The sequence below is a fragment of the Podarcis liolepis genome (assembly GCF_965112155.1).
Source record: "Podarcis liolepis genome assembly, chromosome: 8".
NCBI classification, from domain to species: domain Eukaryota; kingdom Metazoa; phylum Chordata; class Lepidosauria; order Squamata; family Lacertidae; genus Podarcis; species Podarcis liolepis.
In genome coordinates this window covers 74,850,054-74,862,223 of record NC_139560.1, presented here as the reverse complement: position 1 = coordinate 74,862,223, position 12,170 = coordinate 74,850,054, and the positions used below count along the sequence as shown (strand labels likewise).

Here is a 12,170-nt window from a genome sequence, read left to right as displayed (position 1 = left end):
CTTGACCTCATCAACACCCTGCCTCCACACCAGTCCAAGGAGCAGCAGCAATGTCGCTGTCCAGACCCCCATTCCTGAGCCCATGTTAAATGTCATTTCCCCCCTGCCCTGATACAACTCTAGAGTAAGTTACTGATCAGAGGGAAGCCTGTAGGCCAGAGATAGCAAGCCATTCTGGGGTTGATGGAGATTTGCACTCCAAAATCAATCAATCAATCAATCAATCAATCAATCAATCAATCTGGAGGGCACTGTGTTTGCTGTCTGTGCATGCAGTCTAAAAAGTTTCCAAGCCGTTTAAGCCAGTTTAGACACACTAAGGTTAAGGCTCCTAAGTCAATTTAACACTGGTCTAAGTGCATCATGATTGAATACCTGGTTTTCTACACCCACAGTGGTACCTTAGTTTACGAACTTAATCCATTCCAGAAGTCCATTCTTAAACCAAAGTGTTCTTAAACCAAGGTGTGCTTTCCCATAGCAGCAGGGGACTCAATTTACAAATGGAACATACTCAACAGGAAATGGAAGATGTTCTGCTTCCAAGGCAAAGTTCACAAACCAAAACACCTACTTCTGGGTTTGCAGCATTCTTAATCCAAGTTGTTCATAAACTAAGCTATTCCTAAACCAAGGTACCTCTCTCTCTCTCTCTCTCTCTCTCTCTCTCTCTCTCTGTAGTTATTTATAGATGAACACACGCCTGTTTATTTGTTTAACTCAGTTACATCTTTGTGATGAGGGTAAATCAGGGTCATTCAAAAAGCTATTTATTTACTATTGTGCACTGCTATTTTTTTATTATCATTTCTGAATGCAACTGATGTGGTGGAAAATATCACTCACAAAACAAGGTACTTCAAGTTGACGTTTCCCTATGTGCAGAAGCACCTTAGCTGTCAAGATGCTTTTCTTCTACTACTTTGTGCATCCTACTTATCTATAGCTTATATCTTTCTCATTTATCCTTATCTGTATCTCAGTCCATAGACTGCATTATATTTTCTATCTGTCACATGCATTTCAGAGCTCAGGTCCAAATAAAACCTGTTCATCACATATATGCTGCCTGAAGCAATTTTAGTTATTAAATACCGTATTTTTCGCCCCATAAGACGCACTTTTTCCCCTCCAAAAATGAAGGGGAAATCGGGGTGCGTCTTATGGGGCGAATGCCTGCAAGCCTCGCGCGCCCGGCAGGAGGTCCCGCCGGGTGCGCGAGGCTTGGGGCGGCAGCGGACTGCTTGCGCGCACCTAGAAGCTTGGGGCGTGCTGAGCTCAGCGCGCCCCAAGCTTCTGTATGCCGGCAAGCAGTCCGCTGCCACCCCAAGCCTCCCGCACCCGGCAGGAGGTCCCGCCGGGTGCGCAAGGCTTGGGGCGGCAGCGGACTGCTTGCTGGCATGCAGAAGCTTGGGGCGCGCTGATCTCAGCACGCCCCAAGCTTCTGGATTAGCGCAGGGGTCCGCTAGCCCTGGGAGAGGCGCCCGGCTCTCCCACGCTAGCGGAGACCTTGCCGGCACGCAGAAGCTTGGGGCGCGCTGAGCTCCGCACGCCCCAAGCTCCTGGTGTAGCGCAGCGCACCTGGGGGGGAAATAAAATTTTTTCCCTTTATTTCCCCCCCTAAAATCTAGGTGCGTCTTATGGGCCGGTGCGTCTTATGGGGCGAAAAATACGGTACTTTGCCAGTGACATGCCAAACAAAATCAGAACCCAATAATACAATTGGGGTACTCACAAGATTGTGATTTTTTGTTTCAGCCCAACAACAATACCAAATTAGGAAGCGTTGACCTTATGGGCTGGGGGTCAGCTACTACAAGACGGCTATGATTTAAGGAGAAAGTATGCATCTGAAGAGTCACAAAACAAAACATTTTTTTCTAGTTGCTGATTTTTTATATCTGCTTTTGGCATTTTCGTCATTTATGCATGAATGTGCAGTAGCTTTCATCCAATGTTTCAACACTGAATTTTACCTAAAGCAAAATCTTAGTATGACTATCGAAGCTCCTGCTCAAGCCGAGTGTCCAAGGAATTTAAGGGAAGCAAAAGGCGTTTAGATAAGGACAGCCAAATAACATCAATGCAGGTTTCTTGATCAAGCTGTGCTACAGATATCAGCTGACTCTCAGCCGCACCGAGGGTGTCCAGCTCGGAGTCAGGAACTAGTGAAGAAGCTGTTTATAAAAGTTGTCAGCATGGGACCCAAGTTGCCACTGAAATTCACTCAAAGTGAAATTTCAAGGTGAATGCAAAAGTTCCTGCTTGGCAGACATCTGGGGATTTTCAAAAGAAGGAGTCTACCAATATGAATTTTCAAAGGAAGCAAAAATATTCTGGCAGTAGATATAGATATATGGATCTGATGGACAGTGATACAATAGCAAGCCTCCAATTATAGGAATGCACATTTCCCTTCTGCAAAAATTGTCACCCCCAAATTAGAGGGATAGATAGATAGATAGAAAGACAGACAGACAGACAGACAGACAGACCGACAGACCTTAACGTTTCTATATTTAAATCCGAAACTGGAGTATAACCGGAACATCGTTAAGTGCATCCTCAAACAGACAAACACTCACCACACTACCAAAAATGAATCAATTTTGCTCAAACCTGTGCAGCACAGCTTCTTGCAGAAGTTGCTATTGAGAGAGGAATGGCAAGCACTTTGCTTCCTGCTCTGCCATTTCCCCTAAAGGGAATGGAGGTTTAGCTGATATGGTCCACAGAGAAAGAATTGGAACCAGGTCAGAAGCAGGAGAGGCCAAGATAAATCGAAAGAATGATTGCAGAATGGTAAGATACCAGATGCACATGAGCAGGGGGGAATGAACAATTGCCAGCATTTCTCCAAAAGCAAACAGAAAGCATCAAAAGTCGATCATGTTAAGCATGTGAAGTCATGATGGAACACATGCCATTATGAGAAATAGATTGGTCTTGAGCTCTGCCAGACTAGAGAACATGTTCCAGGAACAGCAGCTGAGATGGCTTAATTACAGAGCTGGGTATTAGATGGTGGCACTGTAATCACCACCATAAACTGGGAAAGAGGCTATTTTCAGTGTGAAAATATCAGAATGCTGTGCTTTCTGCCTTCTGTCCATCATTACACGCATGATATATATAAGCCACGTGCAAAACCTTCACTGAGAAGATTAAAGCATTTTGTATGGCTAAAATCAATCCTTCTTACTGTCTGGTTTAAAATGAAAATATGCTATAATACCTGCTATGCAGAAACGTTCACATACATTTAATAGACATGACTGATATCCTCTTAAGGCCATCGAGGCTAACAAATGTTGATGAATATGTTTTTTTTAAAAAAAAAACACAAATCCAGATTATTTGCACTTTTTTCAGGATATATTGTCTTCACGATCCACCACCCAGTCTTCATTACACTGAAACCTTAGAGCAGCATATTACTTCACATTTTTAAGGTCACTCTAACCATGACTAGGGCTGGGCGATATTTGGTTTTCAACATCATAATATATCACCACCTAAACATCACGATATTCTATTATATCACAATGTCTGAAATAAGGATGGAGCTATGTAGAAGCATTGGTTGGTTTCACGGTTTTCCCCACATTGTGATTTTTGCTTAACACACACACACACCATGATTCACAATACATTGCCAGGTCAAAAATTATGAAATAAATATCATGATATGGACTTCAAACCAGTTTGGGATGATATAGCACCCAGCTCTAAAGCACATCACGATTCGTTATATATTGCCAGGTCAAAAATTATGAAACTGATAGCACACTATAGACTTCAAACCGGATTGGGACAATATATCAATATATTACATAACCCTAGTGTATGTGTGTGTGTTGCTGAAAAAGTAGCTGGGGTATAACTCTTGGCCTCTGCACCCCATCTGCAATCTAAATCCTCACACATACACACCAAACTGCTATTACTGCACAGGTTTTCCACTTTGGGGTTGGTAGGACCTTTGTGGCTAACACAGTCATCTGGTGCTGTCTTTAATGTCTTTTCGGTGATAGGAAAATACATTTTTTTGTTCTCCAAGGCCATTCAACTCCTCTCTAGTGTCCTTCACCAATCTGGTGCCCACCATAGGCGTTATAGGCCAAAACATCTGCAGAACAGTAGGTTGGCAAAGGCTGCTTTAAAATCATTGATACTATTTTGTTTTGGCTTCTGCAAAATAAACAGCAATTTGGCTGGTTTTAGCTTTTGTAACTGTAACTGTGAGCTTTGTTGGATGGTTTCCTGGAATTTGATTTGTGACTGTCCCTGGTCCCTTCCAGGCAACCTGTTTACTGAACATTCCTCCTGACTTGTTTACAGGGAGGTAGCGGCTATTCCATCAAGCCAAAAGTTCCATTTTCCCATCAGTTTCCTTACCACAAAATGTTCCATTTTGGTGAGAGGTTGAGTTTGTTGCCCAAGAGCTCCATATCAGTATTAAGTGTGCAATCTGTATTTGTCAGTATGGGACTGAATCCCACCTGGAAAGAATAATGGTCTAGAAGCACACTCTGTTCGATTTTATGGCCAGGTTTTATTGTTTGGCTATTGCTGGGGTTGGTTTTCTTGATTTATGACTTTCTTGAATTATGTGGTATGTTTTAGCATTGTCCACTTTACTATTCACATCACCTAGAGAATATTTATTATTAGACTATTCATAATGTAAAAGGTAAAGGTACCCCTGCCCGTATGGGCCAGTCGTGTCCGACTCTAGGGTTGTGTGCCCATCTCACTTAAGAGGCCGGGGGCCAGCGCTGTCCGGAGACACTTCCGGGTCACGTGGCCAGCATGACAAGCTGCATCTGGCGAGCCAGCGCAGCACACAGAAACGCCATTTACCTTCCCGCTAGTAAGCGGTCCCTATTAATCTACTTGCACCCGGGGGTGCTTTCGAACTGCTAGGTTGGCAGGCGCTGAGACCGAGCAACGGGAGCGCACCCCGCCGCAGGGATTCGAACCACCGACCTGACGATCGGCAAGTCCTAGGAACATGTTCTCTAGTCTGGCAGAGCTCAAGACCAATCTATTTCTCATAATGGCATGTGTTCCATCATGACTTCACATGCTTAACATGATCGACTTCACATGCTTAACATGATCGACTTTTGATGCTTTCTGTTTGCTTTTGGAGAAATGCTGGCAATTGTTCATTCCCCCCTGCTCATGTGCATCTGGTATCTTACCATTCTGCAATCATTCTTTCGATTTATCTTGGCCTCTCCTGCTTCTGACCTGGTTCCAATTCTTTCTCTGTGGACCATATCAGTCTGACCCTTATGTTTCCCTCTCCTTATGGTTTTGATCTATGGGCTACTATTAAAATGAGGTTGCATTTTAATTTGTTTTTTACCCCTTATTTTAAATTTGTTTTCCCCCCCCATTATGTTTTTATTGCAATTTTACTGGTGTTAGCCACCCTGAGCCTGGCTCTGGCTGGGGAGGGCAGGATATAATTTTTTTAAAAATATATTATTATTATTATTATTATTATTATTATTATTATTATTATTATTATTATTATCTTTTTATGTACACAAAATAATTCTGCTCTTGTGATGGTGCTGCTCCAAAGTGGGTATGACAAAAATATAAGGAGGACTTTCAGATATGCAATACGTCAGCAGCATTGATGGAGAGTACAGCATTGAGTTTAATGACTGGTTGGAAAGGTCAATGCCATCAATGAGAAATTATAAGGAACTGCCCATACTTCTTTTATCTATATGCCTGGCATGATTATTTCCCATAAAATTAGTAGCAAAGCTAACTTAGTAAATATATGTTGCCATCAGTTATGGCGAACAGAATGTATGGATTAACTGACTGATTGGACAGGTCAATTGTCTCAAGTAGGGACCTGCAATTACAGAGACTACCCACAGTTCACTTCTTTCTTTCACATATCTAGCATACCTATTTCTTGTAAAAATGAGCAGCAGAAAACTAGCACATATATTCTTGAGTGTTGGGGAACAGGCTATTTGCCATGAACCCCTTGACATACAAACACACACATCTATACAACAGTGAGGGGTAGCAATGCTCACCCAATCTCCCATCACCGGTGGCACTGGGGTTTGCCCAGGAAGGAGAGGAGAAAGGTGTTGACAGCAAGACTGCCATGGGGCAACCAGACTGCAACACCAGACTAGATCTGGCAGTGAATTTGAATTGTGCTTACCTTGCCACAGTCGCAACCCTTCCCCCTCCTGGTAAATTGCAGGAATGCTGATGATGAAAGGCCAGGTTTGCAATGGTGCCCCTCTTTCCTACTTCACTCTCTACATTAGAGGTAGTTAGACAGGATGTCATCCAGATGACTGAGCTTAGGAGGTCTCTAAGCCATTGGGTTAAAGCAGGGGTGGGAACCTGTGGTGCCTCAATTGTTAATGACCTCCTCATCATGGGTTCTGCAACACCTGCTTCCTGCTTTGTCTGGCCTGTTCCCACCTGGCCTGAGATGGTGGCGCTTTGACTGAATCAAAGCACAAAGGCTAATTCTGATGCTCAGGATACCTAGAAATCTTCAGAGTGGGATTTTGTTTAGGGGCTGCTGCTTGGATTAAGATTTAGCATTGAAGATGTGTGATTTTTCTGTTATCTGGATTAGGTTATTGTCATTATTGTTATTATTAGAATTTATGATGGATTATCAGTGGACTTTGATTTTATTGTATGTTTATTACAGTATTTTTAATTAGCAAAAAAAAATAGTGATAAACAGTAAGCTAAGTCTTGTAAGTGAATTATGTAAACTGTTTTTTTTAGTAGTAGTAGTAGTAGTAGTAGTAGTAGAAGAAGAAGAAGAAGAAGAAGAGTTTGGATTTGATATCCTGCTTTATCACTACCCTAAGGAGTCTCAAAGCGGCTAACATTCTCCTTTCCCTTCCTCCCCCACAACAAACACTCCGTGAGGTGAGCGAGGCTGAGAGACTTCAAAGAAGTGTGACTAGCCCAAGGTCACCCAGCAGCTGCATGTGGAGGAGCGGGGAATCAAACCCGGTTCACCAGATTACGAGTCCATCGCTCTTAACCACTACACCACACTGGCTTTGTATGTGTGTTTGTCTGAGTATGGTTTACTATGGAAAGGCAGCATACAAATAAATTGCTGGGATGCTGGGATTTGTAGCTCAGCAACAGTGTTGGAGCAACATGTTGGCTACCCCTGTCATATACAATCCCTTACGTTTGTTCTAAATGTTTCTAGTATAATTAACATTGGAATAAACTTAGCTGATATATTTATTATCTACTTGTACACCAGCTTTTCTCCTTCACAGTATTTTCAATAACATTACTGAGTTCTGAAAACTACCTTGTATTTCCTAACTGCTTATATTCCTGCCAAGTCCAAATAAACCACAGAACTATTATAAAACAAAATGCAGAGTTATAAGCCCCAAAATATAAATAAATTTATATGCTAAAATCAACAGATTTGTATAAAACAGATATATGCATAAAAGTAGCTACAACGAACCCAACAATTTCCTTAACTTTATTTCTGTTCTTTATTCATAACCGTTATTAAATACTGCTCATTATTTTCTTATTATAGACTCAACCCCAGATTGTCCTCCTCTGAAATTTCAGCAAGATTCATGTGGCTGCAGCATCTGCAATAAGCATTATCTACACAATGTTGCATGCAGGGCTTTTTTTCCAGCCGTAACTCACTGCAACTCAGTTCTGGTACCTCTCAGGTGGGTGCCATTGCCATTATAAGAGAACAAGGGAGGCATTTGTGGCGAGTTGCAGCACCTCACCTTAGAAAAATAGCACTGGTGGCATTGTTAGATGTTGCCTTCCCATCAGCAGGAAGCATCAGCTTCCTAAAAGATGTCCCACAATAAATAGAGGAAGATTGCTAAGTACAATTTGGGTAGAGTGTCATAAGCAAACATACTACACAGTTCTGGATAGTCAATTCAGTTTCAGAAAGGCACAATATACTATGTATATATTCACACAATCACTCACAGATATCATGGAAGAGACATAACAGCTTTAAGGTCTACTACCTTTCACATTAGAACACAAGGATGGGGACCTGCCCACACAACATGTTACTGAACTCCAACTCCAGGCATCTTGGTCAATTGTTGGGTATGCTGGAAACTCTAACCCAACTATATCTGCAGGGCCACAGCTCTCCCAGCCCTCTTTTAACACATATATGAATGTATACACTGCAATATGCACATCAAGAAGGGAGTAAAATGAAAGCTTGATGCGATCAAAGTGACAGTCTTTTCCACCCAAAAATAACATGCAAAATGTCTAAACATCTAGCTAGGATTTTAAAAAATATTCCTCAGTCATTCTTTCCAAAAGGAGTTCATGATAGTCATGAATCAAGCCCACAGTAGAGCTGGAACTGATGACCAGACAGGAATTTTACACTCGCTTCTGATACTCTGAACTATTGTGTTCTCATAACAAAAGAAAATAGGTCCTGTGAGACCCAACCCTCAATAAATCTACATTGTATTCCAGTGCAATGCCTCCTTGGTCACACAATATAATCTCCAATCCCCATTTCTTTCTGAGTATAGACTGGGAGGTCATGGATACTGTAGTCAAATAAACATGTTACTCATGTCAAATAAGTATGTTTGAATTAATATATTTTTGCCAGCCTCCCCCCATTTGAGAAATTGGAAATGCTCTTTAAGTGACCTATTGCAGAGGATTTCCAAGTCAACACATCCAGGAAATGTAAATTTGGGTGTACATACGGGAAGATAACTGGGAAGCTAATAATTGGTGAAACTGGTTACATACATGTGTGTATAGAGGAGATGTAAGCTTTTTAAGAAAAATGTTATATATTTGCTAAGTGTATTATGTTTTATAGGTTTCATACATGTTATGAATGCTCTTAACAAATTGGATATTAGTTTAATAAGCAGTTGTTTCTTGTTGTTCTGATAACTGTGTGCCCCAGAGTGTTAGATTGTTTGCAGCACATACGACATTTGCAAGAAGAAAAGATGTTTGTTACCTTTCCAACATACTGAGGATCTGGTCCAAAGTGCTCTTCTAAAACAAAGAACTGGTTCCAAACCCATCCACGTTTGGGACGATGGTGAACTTCCGTTTCCCCCTCTATATGTTTAGTTTGGTTTCTGGTCACCTTGATGGAGCCATGATGTGCAGTTCCACAACACCTCTGCACAAAACAGAGACAAACTAGGACTGGGCAGATACAAGATGTGCTCGTAATTCTCATTGTAGGATCGCTTTCCAGTTCAAGGTGTTTTCTTCCCCTTTCACCTCTTTTGTCTTCCCGCTATAATCCGTTAGTAGGCTCCCATGGAAGAAGGAAATAACTGATTTAACAAAACAGTCCAGAAAGTTTCTTTTAGCCTGTCCATGGTTCAGCTCCACATTGGTCAGAGACTGGGTTCATTTACATCATGAAAAGCAAAGTGAGGAAGAGGCTGGGGTTTATTCTGTGATCTTCACAATTGACTGTTGGAGCCACACATTTTATACCTAATGGAAAGAAAAGGAGAAAGAGAGAGAGGGGAGAAAAAACACTTTATCACATCACTAAGAACAGTAATTTCAGATTTTTGACCTGCAGTAATGATGTACTTATTACCACATTAACAGGTTCTGCCAAGAGAATGCCCTGCAGCAACCAACATTCTTTTTAACCTTTTATAGAAACTGTGTGTGTTTATGCATCTAAAAATTAGTGTAGTGTTTCAATAGGTGCAGATGGCAAGAGCGGACTAGCACAATATCCTGCAAGTGTGTGAAGCTTTGATACAGGAAATTTATTTTATGTTTTATTTATGAAGATTTATAACCCATCCAGAGCCCTGCAGCTCGGGCCAGCTAATACAATTTCCTTATCTCGTGCATTCTTCACGAACCTTGTCAAGTGGGCTGCTTTCTAATCACGCTCCCATGAGTGCAGTTCATGCCATTCCATCTCAAGAGAGATTAGTAGTACTAGGGAAAGTGCAGAGATACTCAGAACAAATACCCTGGGATGTATCACACTTTCCACATTAGCACAATATGGCTGAGGTCTATCAAATCTTGCCCCGCGAATCGCAAGCACTTGTGAACACCTTGTTATTTGAGTGATCTTGTCTTGTCAGGCCTGTGAATTGATTTGCAGACCACTTGGTCAGATTAGCACCCCTCGCCCTTGCCACCAGGAGATGACTCCTTGGCCATCCCATCATCCTGTGTCACAAAAAAATATAGTTCTGCTAGTTCCTGCTGACAATCATACTTGTTAGGGCACATGGAGAGAGAGAGAGAGAGAGAGACTCAGATCTTGTGACACAATTTTCCTGCATTGGAATGTTTTGAGTATTGATACACAGAGAATGCATGCAGAGCACTGTTTCTTTTTCATCGGGGGGGGGGGGGGAGGCTTTCTGGGTTGGAGTTGGTCTTAGCAGCTGTAAGACCATGGGCAGGCAAATTAAGGCCCGGGGGCCAGATCCAGCCCAATCGCCTTCTAAATCTGGCCCACGGACAGTCTGGGAATCAGCCTGTTTTTACATGATTAGAATGTGCCATTTTATTTTAAAGGCATCTCTGGGTTATTTGTGTGGCATAGGAATTCATTCATTTTTTCCCTTCAAAATATAGACCGCCCCCCCACAAGGTCTGAGAGACAGTGGACCAGCCCCCTGCTGAAAAAGTTTGCAGACCCCTGTGTAAGACTATGCTACTGCTCCCTACTCCAATACAACAGGAAAAATGATTATTACATGCACACACATAGACAAACATACACAGCACCTGGTTGGGAAAAGAGAATTCACACACACACACACACACACACACACACGTATATATGTATGTATTAGAAAGGAAAAAAAAAAAAAACAACCACTGTGTGGAAGACATTTTGTAATTCTGATAACTGTATTTACTAGAATGTCAACCACAATAATGTCATGGATCTGTACTAATCAAAAGCTCCTGTAAGAAATCAGGGAGGGTGAGGGATTGGCAACTGTGTTGAAAACAACTCAACGGTGATAAGGGGAGGTGGTTGATTTTTTTGGGGGGTATGACATCCCTACCTTTCAGACCCCAAACACACTGTATGCCCCCCTTTCTCTCTGATGCCAGGTTGCTGAGTACTTCTAGGAAACAGATATTTCTGAGAGAAGATTATGGAAGTGTGTTGTTTTTGTGTGTGTGTGTTTGGCAGGAGAAGAAAGATGCCAATATTCTGGAGAGAGACATGAGAGTTTGGAAAGAAAGAGCATAATACTCTTGTCTTCCTGCAAACACACACACACACAGAGAGAGAGAGAGAGAGAGAGAGAGATGCCTTAAAATCTAGCAAAAGCAACTGCTGCAGGAAACAGGTTGTCATGCGCAGGCCTCCTACACCCATGGGTGCCATTATCTTATGGTAATCACACCTCTGCCCTTCGTAGTGAATTGTTTAACAATCTAATGTGACAAAAGAAGGGGAATGATATAATATAGTCAATACCCACTGGAACGAAGTTTGAAGAAACTCATCTTTCCAGGGTACTCCTGGTCAGGTTCTTGAAAACGAGGAAGACAAGTCACAGGAATATGCAGGCCTCAAAGTGCCCCAGTTCCAGCATGGCTTATGAATTTTTCTCTCTTGTTCTGTACACATGCTTCAAAATGAAGATTCCCACTGGAGCATGAGGCGCTTTTGCAGTGTTTGTACCGCATCCAAGTACAGTTCCATCAGGCAGCAACAGGGCAGAGAGCAAACACCAGCTCAATCCTTTTCTGCTAACTGCTAATTAAGGAGCAAAACACCCCCAGAGATGCACAGATTTTTCCAATACAAAACAAGTTACAACATAATTTTGGCGCAAGAGCTTCCGCCAAAAGGAAAGAGGGAAAAATAATTACCTGGATCTACATCTGTATATATTTGCTTGTGCCACTTCACACACAACAACCATCCCTCTGACAACTGCCCCCCCAAAAAAGTTATTCTTTCCACATAATTAGTCTTATAGGATTGTTCCTGCTAAGACTCGACCAGGACTTCACAAGTCTGTGGTTCACTGCTAAATTGGGTGGGAGGAAGGCTTAAACTAAAGATGAAGCTAACAATATTGATTGCATGTGATCTGCTTTCCAGGGAACACAAAATACTGTATTAACCTAGATCA

The 12,170-nt window shown here is 41.9% G+C and overlaps 1 protein-coding gene across 3 annotated transcripts in view; it reads right to left on the bottom strand.

Moving 5' to 3' along the window:
- The window catches only part of CDH18 (cadherin 18), a 632,508-nt gene that overhangs the window by 207,843 nt on the left and 412,495 nt on the right, over positions 1–12,170 (bottom strand). For all 3 annotated transcript variants that reach the window (XM_083519276.1, XM_083519278.1, XM_083519277.1), the window contains one exon: positions 9,032–9,525. In XM_083519276.1, the coding sequence (XP_083375402.1) occupies positions 9,032–9,259 (228 nt within the window). In that variant the 5' untranslated portion in view covers positions 9,260–9,525. The remainder of the gene's footprint in view (positions 1–9,031; positions 9,526–12,170) is intronic.